General features: G+C 36.1%; 1 protein-coding gene across 4 annotated transcripts in view; it reads right to left on the bottom strand.

Annotated features, from left to right (window-relative positions):
* The window catches only part of NBEA (neurobeachin), a 664,301-nt gene that overhangs the window by 107,289 nt on the left and 537,317 nt on the right, over positions 1–19,695 (bottom strand). For all 4 annotated transcript variants that reach the window (XM_068984682.1, XM_068984685.1, XM_068984684.1 and 1 more), the window contains 2 exons: positions 15,828–15,943; positions 1,224–1,336 (listed from right to left, as the gene is read on the bottom strand). In XM_068984682.1, coding sequence (XP_068840783.1) covers positions 1,224–1,336; positions 15,828–15,943 — 229 coding nt within the window. The remainder of the gene's footprint in view (positions 1–1,223; positions 1,337–15,827; positions 15,944–19,695) is intronic.

Genomic DNA, 19,695 nt, shown 5'->3' on the forward strand with positions numbered 1-19,695 from the left:
ATCCCATAAAATATAAGAACTAGAGAGTGAAGGGCAGATAACATGGAAAAATTAGTACACAGCCTTCAGCCACAGGCTAAGAAACATTCTATTTGTAATAATAGCTCATATTCATGAAGTGCTTCTATGATCCAAGTACTATGTTACATTCTTTAAATGCACATGTCATTTGACCTTCACAACTGTATGAAGTAGGACTTATTCTCATATTACAAATGGAGATACGGAGGCAAAGAGAATGGCTTCAGCTCCCACAACTGTAAGCAGTGACATAGAGAACTTCAACTTATGTGGATCTAATTTTCAAAGGCAAGGAAAAAAGGCAAGAGAAGGTGTGCTCAGTTTAAAACTGAGAGATTAAACTTAAATTGGTTATATTGCTCACTTTCCTGCCTTGCAGGGCTTATGCTACACTTTTTCATGAGCTCCTTAACCCTCTCCCTGCCCAAACCAAAAGTATACACATATGCACATATGCCTTTCATGCTGTTGTGGAATACTAAACTAGACAACTAAGGAAGACAGAAAATCCAGAGTGGATGAGCTGAGGCTTAAAATGGCTAAACTATCTAAACTTTAAGGCCTGGCTCTGACATTAGCTGAGGCTAGAGAGAAGCTTTTGGGGCTGAGTACCTAGTTCTTCACTGAATTTCAAAGAGTTTCATATCCCACATTAAGTTTCGTCTCAGCAAATGAGGTGAACGAACCAAAAATTGGCTTTTTATTCTTATCATCCATTATGTATTTTTTCTTGCTATTTTTGGGACAAATCTTCTCTCTTTTATCTTAACAGATCCTTGATAAATCATTGTGTCCTACTTTCTTTTTCCTTATAAAGCTACTCTCCAATGTATGTATGTACTACAGTTAAGATAACATGTCTTATCATCTAAGAAATATATCACATAAATTATTGGTCATATTTTGTACTAATTTGAAGTCTCTGGCCTGAACCATTAAAACCTAGAATATCAGAACAACCTCTCCTTACATATGCTATTTCTCAAATAGCCATTTCATTTTGTCTATACTAGTACTAATTTAACTTCTTATAGCTTAACTCCTATGCTAAGGATTGATGAAATTTAGATGCTGAGTACAAAAAGAGGAGATATTCAACTTTACCTTTCTTACAACACTAATTGAACATACATACTCTGGTAGAAATGTTTTTAGAATATAGCCTTATGAAGAAAATTGACTTCTATGTATTTAAAAGTTACCTTTGATAGATCCCTGAAGTTTCCCGGAAGAGTCAAATCCAGCTCTTCTGATTCATAGTTTGTTAATACCCATGGAAACACGGGGTATTGGTTCAGATCATTGTATGTCCGTCCTAGTAAAGAAAGAGAGACATGAAAATCTGTATACACTAACTGGTTAGGAAAGTGTAGACCGTCTTTATAATCAATGAGGCAACTATTGCATTGCAGAAGAAAAGTAACTCTTTTGTTTATTGAACTATGTCTTTATTTAATCAAAAGCACTTATAACGACGTGTTTCAAGTGAATTCACTCAATAATAATTAATTTAGAAGTAACTAACGAGAATTACTTTTTTGTAAGATAACTTGAAGTGATTGCTAGCTATCCGTCATAATCCATCTCTCTTCTTCCTAGGCTAGACCATGTTTCTCAGGCTCCCTTATGAGTAGCTATGGCTATGGGGCTTAAGTTCTAATCAACAGAATGTGACACAATTGATATCAGCACCTCCAGGCTTGGTTCATTGCAACTTGGCACTTGGATGCTCCATGTTCCATCTCTTTCCAGCTGTAAATGATGAAGATGCTACTGTCACCTTGGAAGCAGAGCCTTGTAGGCCAAGTTCCCTGAAAGTGATCGTGGAGGAGGTCACCAGCTGGCCTGCCTATTTGTAGATCATGTGATGGTATTCTATTATACCGAGTATATCTCTAAAAATTCTATTGCCAGCACACTGAATACTACATTGTGCTTCTCTTGACAATCAAAGTAGAGAATTTTCAAGTTAATGGAAGTGCACTGAAGTCAGTATGGAAAAGCAATGGGGCAGATGTCAAGCACGTTTTCTTCACTTCCTTAAGCTCACAAATTTTCTTTTCCTATTATGTTGTTTCAGTTTAGCAAGAGAGCTGCTGAATGCTAGCTGGATATTTTTTCCTGTTTGTTTTTTAGTTTTAGACATAATGATTTTTTTGGGGTAGGATACTGAAGCCTGTGGGGCTGTGGAAAACTTAGGGAGAGCACAGCACAGGCTCACCCTGATAAACTGATGCTGAAATTACAAATGATCAGACGAAATTAAGAGAAACATGATTAAGGAAACAGGGTCCAAAGACAACTTTTGTTGGGCAAGATTGTTTTTTATAAAAATATGATATGAATTGAACATACGACTTTCTAGATTTCCATTCAAACCCATAAAAAACATCCATTTCCCTGATATTAGTGATAAGGATTTCATCTTGTACACCTTGTTGCACACACCATATTAGTAAAACAGTAGCATAGATATACATACATTTTCTTTTTTTTATTTTTTCTTTTTTTTATTTATTTATTTATTTATTTTTAATTGCAAGAATTTAAGATTTTAAAATTACATACATTTTCTTATCTATCTTTGAGAACTGACATGAAATGATACCTACTCTTGTAGCAATTGGTCATTGATTGTGAAATAGAAAAAAAACCCACATAATCTGAGGAAGAACTAAATCTGTTAACAATTATAAGCATGAAATCAAATTAATTAATTCACTGAGTAAACATTTTACTGGGTGATTGTTTTATCTGTTCTTATGCGAATCTCTGCATCTTACAACAAAAATACCTATTGTTTTAAATGCATAAATTAATGTAGGTGTTTATCATATATGAAGGCAATTGAAAGAAGGCAGAATGTCACTCCTACTCTGCATTTCCTGAAACGAGATGAGAGTAACGTTGGGACTTCCTCTTTGTTCTCTGCCATAGCACTGTTGCAGATGTATTACAGCTAATATTTGTCTGCTTCTCCACTAGTCCTGTAAACTCCAAAATGTAGGGTCTGAACTTTAAAAATAAAAAGCAAAACTCTGTGTGTTGAATATTCTGTTTGTCTGATGGATATCTGTTGAAGGAATGAATATATACGTGATAAAAATGGGATAAAGTGAGCTAGATTTTAAAAGATGAACAAACATAAGCCAATAAAGAATGGAAACTGCAGGATGAGGACTGCGTAAAGGCACAGAAGTGCACAAGAGAGAGAATGGCCTCTTGAGCATGCATGTTAAACCACTAGAAGGGCATACTGGCAGCCAATGAATGTGCTTACTTCATATTTGCAACTCTATTGTGATGAATAACAGTGATGAGAGTAAACAAGACTTTGGAACCTTTTAATTAAAGTTTTTCTTTAGCAGAATATGGAGACATTCTTCTAAAGCAGTCACTTTAAGATACACAGTGTGAAATTCTAAAATTTAATATTATTACTGAGAGTTCACGTTCATGTTAACCTAGGACCCCTGATGACTCCCAGGAGTGTTTTCTACGCTTGTACATACACAGGGCATCTAGCCTGGCTGGGCAGAGCTATCTCTAGGGTTCTAAGTAGTTCCCTGGCATGTTTAGTGCTCTGCCATTCTTTCAGTTACCATTCTCCTTAAAAATCTATAGATTTTAATGAAAGCGAGGTCTTCCAATATATGTGTATTTTCCGAGATTAATTTGATGTTATTTATGTAACATATTACTTATATAAATAAATGAACAGCTGAAAGTTATAATATTTTTAAAAAATTTCTGATGACATTTCATAAGAAGGAAAAACTGTCAAAATAAAATAAATAAAATGCCAATTTACATTAACTCAGTACTTAAATGTATTGTTTAAGCACAAACAGCATAAAAATAGAGACCATACTTGAAGACACTGGCTTTTTCTAGAAATGATTTTCTAATAAAAGACATAATGCTATTTTTAGAAAAAAATTTTTAAAAAGAAAGTATACTCTTTACCACACACACACAAATTGATGGCTGCCAACAGTCACAACTCACCATACTTAACCTGTCCCACATTTTTTGTAATTCACTTTTAATAATCTTTGGAAGATTCTTTAAAAATAAATGCTTAGAAAACTTTGGTAAGTTTTAAATTACTAAAGCCATTTTAAATCTAATAAATACAATAAACAATATAAATAGCTGTTCTGACAGTTACATTAAAATCTTTTTATATAAAAATCTCCACATAAAAGCTTTGCAACATAGACAGTAAATATATATTCTTGATTTTAATTAAAAACTCATGTATTTAAAACCCTCATGGATGAAGTTGGTACTCTGGTATTTTCCATTTATAAGTTTTAGCCACAAATTAGCATTATTATTTTTAATTATTTTACTAAACATCTTTGTGCAATGGAACAAAACAACAACAACTGCTGTTTACAAAATTAACCATAAAAGTGAAATATTTTCAAAGTAATACCTGTTAGGTTCTGGTAAATATAGGTATTTATGAATTTTTTTGGATAATTGGAATTTAGTAAATAACCTTGTGCTGTAATTGGTAGGGTTCCTTTCTTTTCCCAGTAGTAATAAGTAAAAAGCTTTTTTTTTTTTTTTTTACTAACCATGCTTATAAAGACTTATCTTGGAAGACGAATATTAAATATCATAAGCTTATGATACTAATCTACTCAAACAATAAAAGTGAAGCACAGTAAATGAGATCTCAGAAACACTAGATACATTTCTTCACTTAAAAAAAAAACTTTTAATTAAACCATCCAATTTAATGTTTTTATATGGCACTTTAGTTTTGAAGGTAAAGTGATCTAGAGACAGCTGACAAAGAAATTATAACTGCAATTCCTTGGTGAAAATGTTAATGACAGCAAAATATTGTTTAATTAGATGATTGCAGCATCTGGATTAACACTCTTTAAGAGCGATGTTCCTGTGCTTGTCTGCTTCTTCACACTTTACAGACATTTTGTCATCTCTAGGTCATTAGGAAAGAATTTTTAATGATTTTTCTAGAAGCAAGCAGTTCAAGTTACATCTAATTAGATGACAATAATAAGCCTAACACATGCAGTAGCTAAATATATACATAATTAACCAGGGAGGGCTTGTACATCACAGAGTAAAAAAGTGGAAAATGCTAAACAGGAGAAAAAGGTTGGGGTTGAGGAAGTTGTGCTGAATTCATTAGCTGATCATATAAAAAACAACTCAGAAAGCTTTTTAAGAAACCTTCCAAACCTAACGGAATCATTCACATGAAGCTATGTTAGCAGTTATTCTATCTTTTTTTCAATGCCAGATTTTAACACCTTGTTCATAGTCTTATCTAATAAAGTACAAAATGAGGCACAGGCTGTATCTTTTGAAGCACAATAAAGACAACTTAGGTCAACTCTGGAAGTTAGAGGTTGAACTCACATTTTTAGTCAAACTCTAAGCATCACTGAAACTCTTCCAAAACTTAATGTTCTTTCAGTTCAGTTGCTCAGTCATGTTCGACTTATTGCAACCCCATGAATCGCAGTACACCAGGCCTCCCTGTCCATCACCAACTCCCGGAGTCCACCCAAACCCATGTCCATCGAGTAGGTGATGCCATCCAACCATCTCATCCTCGGTCGTCCCTTTATCCTCCTGCCCTCAATCTTTCCCAGCATCAGGGTTTTTTCAAATAAGTCAGCTCTTCACATCAGGTGGCCAAAGGATTGGAGTTTCAGCTTCAACATCAGTCCTACAAATAAATACCCAGGACTGATCTCTAGGATGGACTGGCTGATCTCCTTGCAGTCCAAGGAACTCTCAAGAGTCTTCCCCAACACCACAGTTTAAAAGCATCAATTCTTTGGTGCTCAGCTTTCTTTATAGTCCAACTCTCACATCCATACATGACCGCTAGAAAAACCATAGCCTTGACTAGACGGACTTTTGTTGGCAAAGTAATGTCTCTGCTTTTGAATATGCTATCTAGGTTGGTCATAACTTTCCTTCCAAGGAGTAAGCGTCTTTTAATTTCATGGCTGCAGTCACCATCTGCAGTGATTTTGGGGCCCAGAAAAATCAAGTCAGCCACTGTTTCCACTCTTCCCCCATCTATTTCCCATGAAGTGATGGGACTGGATGCCATGATCTTAGTTTTCTGAATGTTGAGCTTTAAGCTAACTTTTTCACTCTCCTCTTTCACTTTCATCAAGAGGCTCTTTAGTTCTTCTTCACTTTCTGCCATAAGGGTGGTGTCATTTGCATATCTGAGGTCATTGATATTTCTCCCAGCAATCTTGATTCCAGCTTGTGCTTCTTCCAGCCCAGCGTTTCTTATGATGTACTCTGCGTATAAGTTAGATAAGCAGGGTGATAATATACAGCCTTAATGTACTCCTTTTCCTATTTGGAACCAGTCTGTTGTTCCCTGTCCAGTTCTAACTGTTGCTTCCTGACCTGCATATGGGTTTCTCAAGAGGCAGGCCAGGTGGTCTGGTATTCCTATCTCTTTCAGAATTTTCCACAGTTTCTTGTGATCCACACAGTCAAAGGCTTTGGCATAGTCAATAAAGTAGAAATAGATGTTTTTCTGGAATTCTCTTGCTTTTTCAATGATCCAGCGGATGTTGGCAATTTGATCTCTGGTTCCTCTGCCTTTTCTAAAACCAGCTTGAACATCAGGAAGTTCACAGTTCATGTATTGCTGAAGCCTGGCTTGGAGAATTTTGAGCATTACTTTACTAGCGTGTGAGGTGAGTGCAATTGTGCGGTAGTTTGAGCGTTCTTTGGCATTGCCTTTCTTTGGGATTGGAATGAAAACTGACCTTTTCCAGTCGTGTGGCCACTGCTGAGTTTTCCAAATTTGCTGGCGTATTGAGTGCAGCACTTTCATAGCATCATCTTTCAGGATTTGAAATAGCTCAACAGGTATTTCATCACCTCCACTAGCTTTGTTCTTTAAAAATTAATTTCTTTAAATTTCTTTGAAAATTAATGTTCTTTAAAAATTAAAAAAACCCTGTTGTTTCAAAATAATTAAATTTTAGAACAGTTCTATGCTAGACTTTCATGTAGTTTTAAAGATTATGCTTTCAAATACTATTTAATGAGATGGGAAGAATAGAATGTAAACCTTCAGGTGTAGCAGATTCCTAAAGATTACCACACACAGAAAAATCATCAAAATCTTAAATATGATATTTATGGCTAGACTTAGGACTGATAAAATTTTTAAATTATTTAAATTAAATGTTAAAAAATTTAAATTAAGTTTATTATTAAATTTTAAAATTATATTTTAAATTATAATTTTCTACATTTCCATTTTTCTACAGTGTATTTGTTAAATTTATAAATATAACAAAATAAAGGCCATGAAAACATTTGCAGGCCTTTAGGTGACTTTTCAAAACAGTATGTTTTTTGAATATTTGATAAGCTTCTTTTACTATGTGAAGTATTTTTACAAAATGCACATATATAAACTATTTATATGCAATTGTATATATATATATATACACATATGTCACATGAGGGTCTAAGAATCTACATACTGTATTAATACTAGGACACTGCTTCTGTCTGCTTTAGTCTTATCTTTAAAAGAATCTATGAAGGAGAAAAGACAAATTGTCCAAGTATGAGAGACCTCAAGAAATGGACAGCAAGAAATGAGTCATTAAATGTAATTCACATTTCATGTTAACATTATGGAGATAAATGGTAAATCTGAGATTATAGGAGAATTACTAGAATATTTCTTACAGAACATGTGGATTTATTAAGTCACATTGACCCATAATTTTAAAAACTTGAAGCCAGAAAGAGTCGTTTCATCTTCTCACTCGGTTTCTATTCTGTAACTCTTCTGTCTGATCCAGGAAATTAAAGAATCCCTCATCCAGCGATTCTAGTGCATTCACATAATAGATTATAAAATCATGCAAACACAGAGTATGAACATTAAATCAGCTCTATTTGATGAGAGTTTATAGAGCAAAACTTTGACTTCATAATCTTATTGGAAAGAAGTGATACAGACATAAAATGTTAAGGGCACATTACCTGAAGTGCCAACATTCATAGGACAGATAGTGCCATAGAAGGTGTGAATGCTATAAGAGATTAAGACAATTATTGTAAGGTATATTGTAAGGTATATTGTAAGAATATAGGTGTAACATGGCGGTTCTCTAAATGTGGACACTGGAGCAGTGGCATCAGGATCACCTGGGGACTTATTAGAAATACAAGCTTTTAAGCCCCATCCTAAACCTACTGAATCAAAACCTGTGTTTCAGCAAGCCCTCCAGGTGATTCTGAGAACCACTCCATCCTGGATGTAGGGTTGGTGACTGTGTGGCTCCTGTCGTGTCATGGCTGGCGGCATTCCCCGGGAGTCATTATCATCAGAAGAAAGCCCTCTCACCCAAGGTTCTATGTCCTTCCCAGGAGTCTCCATCCACTGACTGCTAACTGTAGGTAACAAAGGCCTGGCCACCTTGCCTCAGGGCAAGACATCTCTGAAAGGTATCCCAGCTTCTGGTTTCCTGTGGGACCTGCTGAGGCCTTTCCTGCAGTTACTCTGGGGCTCAAGTTCTTCTGCTCTGTTCTACTTTCCTCACTCCCCTACAGACACTGATCCCAAGGATACTCTCCAATAAACTTCCTGCACATTTCTGTCTCAGAGTTTGTTTCTCTGAATCTGAGACCCAACTGAACATGAACCAGGGTCTACATTAGAGATAATAATTCAAGGCCCAGATCTATTGCTAGCATATCCCTATGGACAAAAGTCATGATGGTAAATAAACGTCAGAAGTTCTTTTGATGAAATACGAATTAAAAGTGACGGACAGGGAGGCCTGGCGTGCTGTGATTCATGGGGTCGCAAAGAGTCAGACACGACTGAGCGACTGAACTGAACTGAAGAATCATTAATTTTTTTTCAGTCTTAAAAGTAGCTATGGATTAAGGCTGATGAGGTAAAAACTGCACAGCACCATGAATATCCTGAGACGGTGTGGTATAGAAGTTGAATGATGCTCTACAGCTAAACCACCTACATTAGAATCCCGACTTCACTAATTAGTTCTGTGACGTGGGCAAGTTATTTATTTCTCTGTACCTCATCTCCTCACTGGTGAAATGGGGTTAAGGACCAGGGCTATTGTTAGGATTAAATGAGTAAATACACCTAAAACACTTAGAACCACTTAGTGGAAACACTAAGGAAAACACTTAATGGAAAACACTTAGAAGGAAACAGTGTTTGCAACATTATAAATGTCTCAATAAACATTAACTTTTACCATTTTTTTCTGAATGCTGCTTTTAATATTAAAGAAGTGTTTAAAAAAGAAATAATAAGACTTAACAAAGAAATAATAAAAATATTTTTCCTGAATCTTGATATTAAGAGTAATTAAAGAAATGTTTAAAGAAGACTATGATAAAATATAAGCCAACCATTTGTTGCCTTTGGGTTACCCAGGAAATTAAATATAATGTGTCAGTAAGAACACTGATAAATCTAAAGTTTCAATCAATTGACTAAAGTATTTATTGAACAATAACTATATCCCTAAAGCTGTGCAATGAAACAACATGATTATTTAGTAGAACTGTGTTAGTAAAAGTGGTGCTGGTACAATTTAACATCTTTATAGTTTCCTTTATTCTAGGATCCTTTAGAGTCCTGCCTTTAAAGAACTGTGAAAAGTGTTCCATTAAGAAGAGATGATGTACACCCGTGGTGGATTCATGTCAATGTATGGCAAAACCAATACAGTATTGTAAAGTAAAATAAAGTAAAAATAAAAATTAAAAAAAACATTAAAAAGAAGAGATGAATGGATATATATGATATTCTTCACAATTCAGGAAGATAGGTAATTCTAGCTGCTTCCTAATTAAGTACTCAATAGTGGCTTTGGTGAAGCTTCTTTATAAAAGCATCACCAAACTCTTTAATGCTGGTTCAGTTCAGTTCAGTCACGTCCAACTCTTTGTGACCCCATAGACTGCAGCATGCCAGGCCTCCCTGTCCATCACCAAATCCTGGAGCTTGCTCAAACTTATGTCCATTGAGTCAGTGATGCCATCCAACCATCTCATCCTCTGTTGTCCCCTTCTCCTGCCTTCAATCTTTCCCAGCATCAGGGTCTTTTCCAAGAAGTCAGTTCTTCACATCAGATGGCCAAAGTATTGGAGTTTCAGCTTCAGCATCAGTCCTTTCAGGACTGATGAATATTCAGGACTGATTTCCTTTAGGATTTGATCCTTTAGGTTTGATCTCCTTGCAGTCCAAAGGACTATCAAGAGTCTTCTCCAACACCACAGTTGAAAAGCATCAGTTCTTCGGCTTAACTAATGCTGGTGCTCAATATACACTGGCTCCTCTACTTAGAACTTCAAGACGATAGCAAAGGAAGAATTTGCAGGAATACATGCAGGGTGAGTACCTCTGCATGTATTTTATAACTTTTCAGGTTGTCATTCTACTCTTATATGAAGGTTCATTTTATCCACATAATTGTCTACATATGACAAAATCCTTAGAATACATTCAAAGCCCATCTTTTCAATGAGGCTTCCCTTGATTAGACTAGGTCATATAAACCTCTCACTTCTCTAAATTTTTATTACAGTTAATGACACTTGACTGCATGCTTTCTTGTATGTTCTATATGCTTTCATATGTAAATCTTGTTTTTGATAATTAGATCTTAAATGGTTAGACCAATCATGGTCAAACTTTAAGCATAAGAACCACCTAGAAGGCTCTCTGCAATGCAGAGTGCTGGGCCTCACTTCAAGTTTCTGACTCAGTTGGTTTGAGAAGGAATCTGAAATTTTGCATCTCTAAGTTCCCAGGTGATATTAATACTGCTGGGCGGGGACCTACTTTGTAAACAACTAAACTAGAGTACGGAGAAGGCAATGGCAACCCACTCCAGTACTCTTGCCTGGAAAATCCCATGGGTGGAGGAGCCTGGAAGGCTGCAGTCCATGGGGTCACTGAGGGTCGGACATGACTGAGCGACTTCACTTTCACTTTTCACTTTCATGCACTGGAGAAGGAAATGGCAACCCACTCCAGTGTTCTTGCCTGGAGAATCCCAGGGATGGGGGAGCTGGGGGAGCCCAGCCTGGTGGGCGGCTATCTATGGGGTCACACAGAGTCGGACACGACTGAAGCAACTTAGCAGCAGCAGCAAACTAGAGTATATTACAGTGACTTCTACTTTCTGTATAATGACACTGTGCATTAAATTATGTACTTTTTTCCCTGCCATACTTGTTACAACAACTGTAATCCAATTTTTGAGCCCACATTTTCTTTTTTCTTGGAATGATTTCTGCTTTACTTTCTAGTGAATTCTTATTTGTATTTCAATTTTCAACTTAAATGTTGCCTATGAGAGAAGCCTATGAAAAGACTACAAGAAACTTTTCCTGTAAGTATATTGCCTTCTGGATTTAAGACTTCAAATGAAAGTGAAAGTCGCATCCGACGTTCCAACCAGAATACTGGAGTGGGTAGCCGTTCCCTTCTCCAGGGTATCTTCCCAATCCAGGGATCGAACCCAGGTCCCCCACAATGTAGGCAGATTCTTTACCAGTTGAGCCATAAGGGAAGCCTGATAATGCTGGAGTGGGTAGCCTATCCCTTCTCCAGCGGATCTTCCTGACCCAGGAATCAAACCGGGGTCTCCTGCATTGCAGGTGGGTTCTTTACCAGCTGAGCTACCAGGGAAGCCCAATAGCTTTGTATATTTTCTCATTATAGTAATTACTACTTTTTGCTGGAATTGCTGGTATACATATCTGTTTTCCTGAGCATACCATGACCCCTTCAAAGGCAGAAACCATGCAGTGCTCTCCTCTGAAGTGTTAGTTCCAAACACAGTACATGCCACATAGTAGAAGTGTTCAGTAACTGTTAAAATGATGAACAAGTCGATTTCATATCTAGAGTCCTAAAGGCTCTCCTAATAGCTCTTCCTAATGTTAAGGAATCTGATTCCTGATTCATGTGAAATATAGCTATCAGTTTAATTTTCCTAAAATTTCATATTGCATTGCCTTTTACTACGAAACTATACTGACTCCTAGTTTTAGGCTCTTTATAGTCTGGCTGATAACCAACAGCTTCAGTAGTAGCCAAGCTGTGATACTCATGTCTACTGAACACATATCGCATATTCAACTGGCAGAAATTTGTAAAGTTCTGTTCTTTTTTTTTTTCCTCCCCAAATACATCCTTAAAATTCATCTGGTCTGCTTAGCTCTTGCACCATTTACTATTTACAGCACTTATTCAACACTTAACCATCAGCTGTCTTAAAATGCTCCCTTATGTATATTTCATTCACCTGACTAGTTGCAATGCTCTGATTCCTAAATGTAAATATGAAGTTGCTCAGTTGTGTCCAACTCGTCACGACCCCATAGACTATAGTCCACTAGGCTCCTCTGTCCATGGGGATCCTCCAGGCAAAAATACTGGAGTGGGTAGCCATTTCCTTTGCGAGGGGATCTTCCCAACCCAGAGATCGAACCTGGGTCTCCCATATTGCAGGGAGACTCTTCACCCGCTTTATACTTCTTTTTACTCTATTGTCTACAATAGACAGACTTTAATGTTTAGTTATAATCATATTAAGGAAAATATCCAATACGTTCTTTCAAAAAACACCTGAGGCTTCCCTTGTAGCCCAGTCAGTAAAGAATCTGCCTGCAGTGCAGGAGACCCAGGCTCAATCCCTGGGTTGGGAAGACCCCCTGGAGAAGGAAATGGCAACCCACTCCAGTATCTGGAGAATCCCATGGACAGAGGAGCCTGGTGGGCTGCAGTTCATGGGGTTGCGAAGAGCCGGGCACAACTGAGTGACTAACACTGACTAACACTGTGGTCTATACATTTTTAATGTCACCAAATAAAACAGACCCCAATTATTCAAAAGAAGTTAGGAAGACACTCCAATTCCCCTTACTATCTGTGTGTCCTGGCTCAGAAACCCAAAGACTGTCCCAACCAGAAAGAAGACCTCTGTCTATACTGCTCAGGGTGGGCTTCCCTGGTGGCTCAGACAGTAAAGAGTCTGCCTGCAGTGCAGGAGGCCTGAGTTTGATCCGTGGGTTGGGAAGATTCCTTGGAGAAGGGAATGGCAACCCACCCCAGTATTCTTGTCTGGGAAATTCCACAGACAGAGGTGCCTGGAGGGCTAGAGTCCATGGGGTCACAAAGAGTTGGAGACCACTGAGCGACTAACACTTTCACTTCATACTGGTCAGGGAAGCTTTTAGACCAGATCATGATGTTATCTCTATCAAGACTGCAATTCTTCTAGAGTTAGAGAAACTGCCAGAAAGCAACAGGCATGAAGTAGGTGGTGGTTACAGGTGGAACTGTGCACCACACTTTGGGAAATGTAGCTATATAAGTAAAAGGCAGTGAGAAGGGATGGAGACTAGACGTGTCCTTTAACATAACCAACTAGATAACACTCCATCCAGAGGACAGGCAGAGAGAATTCCATTTTAGAACAGCAAAACCTTTTAGGAAAAATGCCAGCTCCACTGGAAACTGAACTAGGAGTGAGGCATACCACCACGTCTTCCAGTTTTAATTCCAAAAGCTCCAATAAGGTACCAGAATCAAGGGGAAAAAGTCATATGCTTATCTATGACATATGACAGATCACGAGTTTTGACAGATCTTTGAAGGATAGATAATAGAGAAACCGAACACAGGGAATATGGAAGAATACTGCAGAAGGGAAAAAAAAAAGAACTTAATCCTGAAAAATCAGTTAAAGATCCATGTGAAAAGTGAAAGTTGCTCAGTTGTGTCTGACTCTTTGTGACACCATGGACTGTAGTCCAACAGGGTCCTTCGTCCATGGAATTCTCCCGGCAAGAGTACTGGAGCGGATTGCCATTTACTTCTCTAGGGTATCTTCCTGACTCAGGGATCAAACCTGGGTCTCCTGCATTGCAGGAGGATTCTTTACCAGGGAAGCCCCAAAGATCCATGTAGCTGAAAACAATATACTATAATAATGAGAAGATTTTAATAAAAAGTCAAACCATTCTTAATATGCAAAAATATATGGACTCCAAAAACAAGTGTTTCATAATAATATGGATTCTGGTAGCAAATTATATTGACAAAGATAAGCAATGAATAAGAAGTACATTGAGTGAAAGTTCTTATTTTGCATAGGACTGATTTAAAAAGCTTATGTTATAAATCTCTAAAAATTAGGCAGAAATTCATTTAAATGGCCAAAGAAAAACAAAACAGTGGGGAAAGCAAGAAAATATTACAAGCAATAGTATAAGACAAGATGATATATGACTAAACATATCAGTTGTTAAAACATATGCAAAGAAATATCAAACACGCCTACCAAAAGATTTAAAGTCCCAGATAAAGTTAAAACTTGAAATTTCACCTATGGTCTAAGACAGGAGGTTGGAAGATTTGACATTCTATCCTTTTTCACTTTGGCAATGATACTTATGTTACATCATGCTGTTTACCTAAATATACTAATGAAATTAGGTTCTTTACATTTCAGATGTTTAAGTTCATTATACTCTCTATATGTATACAGTATGTATTAATTAAATAGTATAACATATTTCCTTTATTTTTGAGTAAGTAAATAGGTTTTTTTAAGATACATACATTGTATAGACTATTATGTTAGTATATATAAATATGTAATGAAGATATAGCTATATAATGGATATGCATGTATAAAGTATACAATAAAAATTAATATATGTAATACAACCATTCTTTGGTTGTACCTCCAACATCCTATTTAGCAAAGGCATTAATACTATAATATGTAGTAAATGATTAAAATGCAAAACCATTTTAAACAACTTTTAATCACTTTATGTCAACAAATTGAGTTATTTTGTCTATTTAATACATATCTATATCATCCATATTTAATATAAGACTATAGTGTTCATATTCATACATATATAATAGATTATAAAAGCGCTATACTACACAGTTACCCTTTTAAGCAGTGATTCAGAGAACAGGGCTCTAAATCCACAGTTCTGAGCATTCATTCATAAAAAAGAATAATCATATACATATGCATGCATAGTTACTTAAATTTATCTTATTGTAAAATAAAAGTTTTTGTAGAGCTTGATTTACAGAAGCAAACTCTTTGTAATTCAAAGGCCTTGAATAAGGGTTTTGGAGCCTAACTTAAAAAAAAGAAAGAGGTACTTAAATCTCGTAGACATACTCAGCCACTGATGACTACTGATTTAGCACTACCCTCTCTTAATTTACAAGCATGGTATTGCTAAAGTTGATGGCAGTTACTCATCATTCAGAAATGCAATCTGATTTTATATTTTCATTTGAAGATTTTAAGGAATAACACATGTTGTAACCCAACCATGCCACAATCCAGGTGACATCTGTACTAGGCAGAATCCTGTTGTTATTCTCCTGTCTAGCTGCTACTGATGAGAATGACAAAGTAGTGAAATTACATTTTTCCATTATTATTTCCAGACACTCTCTGGCAATGGTTTGTTGACTCTAATAAACCTTCAGACAAAGCTGTCAGCAAAGGAAATGGCTGAAGGAGAGTAAGGAAAAGCTCCTTCAACAATAAAATGCAACTAAACCTTAGTGCTAGCTTGTATAGTTTCTGATAGCAATTTAATATGAGTGCTTCAATATTTATTCTGATGCTGTATTTGAATTCCAAGGAGAACAATGTATTCCATCAAGCCACATTATCGAGGATTTTGATGAACATAAACATATTGTGAGATTAAAGAATGAGATGTCTTACCTGCTATAGTATTAAGAAACATCAAATATTCGAAGTTTGAAATTTCCCTTCTTTGCCAGCGCTGAGTCATGTTGGAAGATTTATAAAGCTGTCGAGGAGTGGCCAGTGATATCCTCCTAGCAATTAAGCAAATTATAACAGTTTCTTTAAACTCATAACCTTTAAAAGTCAAATAGTAACTAATATATGGATTTGATATAATTCGATGTATGGTTTATCCTTCTTAGATAAATTACAAAAAACATTTTAGTTGTAGAATTAGCAATATTTGAAAAAATCTATTACAGAGAAGATACACATATTTACTTAGAATAAATCAATATGAAAGCACCTATTTGTATAACATTGCTCCAAATGGATATTTTACAAGTCAACAAGAACAAAAAAGGCGAAACTGTACTCAAAATCAGTCAAAGTAGCTTTTAAACAACACAGCAAACCTACCCCATGCTAAGATGCTAGGTAGATGGTCAGGTAGCAGCTTATAAGCATTTGACTCAAACCTTATATAATAATGACCGCACTGAACTTTTTAAGCCTGTCTCCCCACAGAGTGTGCACATGAGCACAGCCTCTAACCACATGACACATAATCCTCTAGAAGGTCAAAAGCAAACAACTGAGAATTTTGAAAATATAGGAATATCTTTGAAAATATAGGAATAGAAGAAGGAACATAGGAATATCTTAAGAGAGTAAGTCAGGAGAATGTGTGTAAATTATGAACCTTTGAAGGGATGTGTTTCTCTAAAAGCTGACTGATTTTGTGAAAGCATGATAAGGCTGAGTTTCTAAAACAATCACCACTTAACAAAGAAGTTCCCAAACGTTTTGAATTTGTGCCACCTTCAGTGTCTCAGGAATTTTTTCATGGTGCTCCTAGCCCAAGAGAAACATCTAACAGTTCTCTTTATTGAGTAGTTAGGTCTAAATAACTTAACACTTGAGCCATAACAACTTAGTAGCTATCTGAGAATACAATATTCAAAAACTGAAAGAAAAATAGTATTTTATTTCCTTCTTAAATAACCCAATTACTTACAGTGCACACCTGTTGGGCACTGTACAGCTTCTTAAACCTGGGAATCATACCTGACACTACCATTTTCATTTCCTATCCCACATGAATTTTCATGGCGTGCCTGTTCTTTTTTTAAACCACAGCAACCCCTGAAAATTAGTTTCACAAAGCTAAGATGTCATCAAAAAGAATACAAGAACACAGTGCCATCAAATGTTGAAGATTAGAACTAAGTTGAGCTGAGTTCGTGCAGCATTTGATAGATGTTGCTGTATTTCCCTAAAAAAACATAAAACTCCCTGCAGTAGGCCTGAGAGTTCACTGTGATATCTTAGGGCTCCATGGTGGGAGCTGTGGACCTAAGACTATTTTTATCTCCCATGTTTTATTATCATGTTTACACTCACATGAGATCTTAATAACCATGCCAAGAGCTAAGCCTCTTGGTTGCTAAGTCATGTCCAATCTTTTTGACCCCATGGACTGTAGTCAGCCAAGTTCTGTCCATGGGATTCTCTAGGCAAGAATACTGGAGTGTGTTGCCATTTCCTTCTCCAGGGGATCTTCCCAACCCAGGGACTGAACCTGTGTCTCCTGCATTGGCAGGCGGATTTCTTACCACTGCGCCACCAGAGAAACCCAAGATACAGGGGTTGAAGAAAAGTAAGGAGGAAGGAAGAATGGGAATAAACTCGGTGTGTCAAATTAAAATTTGAATTAAGAATTTAAAAAATAATTATGTCTAACTCAATGCTTAAAATGTTAATATTTTACAGCAGCTTGGTCACATGTTAACATTTTTGGAGCTTTCCTAGTTATATATACTTGAGATAATAGATCCTAAGGATTCCATAAGAACTATATAATTCTAATTGCAATGGTCAGGGGAATATATATTGCATACTTAAATACTATATCTTAGTACACTTTTCAATTAACTGGCAATATGATTTTCACAGGGCTACTAAAAGGGCTTTCAGATTTTAAGCCATTCTAGCACCATTATTCAAAAATTTTCCAGGCCAGATACTCTCACTGACACAATTATTTATGTTATAAATTTTAGCCTTGATTCTGGATTTATCATAGCAACATGCTAAAATATTTTCTGAATTATCAATTAATAAACTATGTTGACCCAATTTGTATTTGTCACTATTATAATTATGTGCTTAGTCCAACTTTCACTGGATTACTATTGTAATCATATTCTTGCTAATCTGACTAAAATTCTTACCAGCAGTATACTTAGTTTGCTAAAAGCAAAGTATAGAATAAAGTTGTAAATTTATTTGTTGACATTTTAAACCTAGAAAATTTAAGAAGAAAGCTGCTGACATGGAAATAATCCTGAGCACCAAAAACACTCAAAAACCAAGACCAAATAAATTGTGATAAGGATGAATAATGAGACTCATGGGAGTAGGTTATCATGTCATTCTTAGAGAATGTAGTTGTGAAGAAAAATACAGGCATACGAAATGAATTTAGAAAATCAGATTATTATTAGCAAGTTCACGGAAAGGACCAGTTTTTCCTGTTTACTGCTCCCTCTTTTCTACTATAAATTCGCTTAGAGCAGGAACTATGTTATACATACTGTTATGTCCTTAGCATTTAACAATACTTGAACTAGAGTGGGGTCTAAATAAAGTATAAACCAAATGACTTCAGTTATTGGATTTCTATCCCTCAAAAAAAATAATGGTTAAAGAGAGATGAAATTCAAAAAATAAATAAATAAATTCAATCAAAAGAGGCAGAAAAATGATAAACAGTAAATCAATAGGGCTATTAAAAATATCCTATAAACATTTAGACATTTGAATGAGTATAGTTGGTACATATTTGGGTTACACAAAAATGCTTTTACAACTGGGAAATAAGAAGAAGATAAAATTGCCTTCTGGAAAAAAATACTAAGTACTATAACAAATGGTGACCATTTAAAATCATTAACTATATATGCAATGAGGTATATTCTTAATAAGTAAAGAATCTAACTATACTCAAAATTTATTGATTATAATGACCGTCTGAATAGAAAATAGCAATACATTAACCAAACAATGACAATCAGTATGGAGTCTAGAAAACAGACAAATTCTTTGTCAGTATTTTTCTATCATTATGCATGGGGTAAGGGTATTGCTCTTTTGACCAATGTGGACCACTTTGATAGATGACACCAAATAGAAATTAAGAGAGTGGCTATGATCTTGGGAAAAATAAGTAACTTATCTAAACCAAAAACTTCCTATGTGTAACATGGGTAAGAACTCCATTAAGGAACTTCCTTGTCCATCTGGTGGTTAAGGCTCCATGCTGCTGTGTCAAGGGGCAACCATTTTGTCACTGGTGGAGGAACTGAATATCCCTCATGCCACAGGTATGGCAAAAAAAAAAAAAAAAGAAAGAAAGAAAGAAAAAAGTTAAAAAAAGAAATCCATTAAGAATCCACATGGTTTTAAGAATTAAGGGCTGAGTGCCCCTCTGCCACGTGAAGACACGTGGACAGGATGACCATCTATGAATCTGGAGTTGGGCCATCAGCAGACACCAAATCTGCTAGTGATCCTGGACTTTCTATCCTCCAGAACCGGCAGAAATAAATGTCTGCTGTTTATAAGCTAAAAACTAATGCTTATAAACTTGAACACAAAGTATAGTCCCTGGGAGTTGGAAAGTGCTCAGCAAATAAGACATGCATGTAAACTAAAAGGGTGTTCATTAGGCTCTGCTCAGTTCAGTTCAGTCATATCCAACTCTTTGTGACCCATGGACTGCAGCATGCCAGGCCTCCCTGTCCATCACCAGCTCTTGGAGCTTGCTTAAACTCATGTCCAT

Source organism: Capricornis sumatraensis, chromosome 12, assembly GCF_032405125.1.
Source record: "Capricornis sumatraensis isolate serow.1 chromosome 12, serow.2, whole genome shotgun sequence".
NCBI classification, from domain to species: domain Eukaryota; kingdom Metazoa; phylum Chordata; class Mammalia; order Artiodactyla; family Bovidae; genus Capricornis; species Capricornis sumatraensis.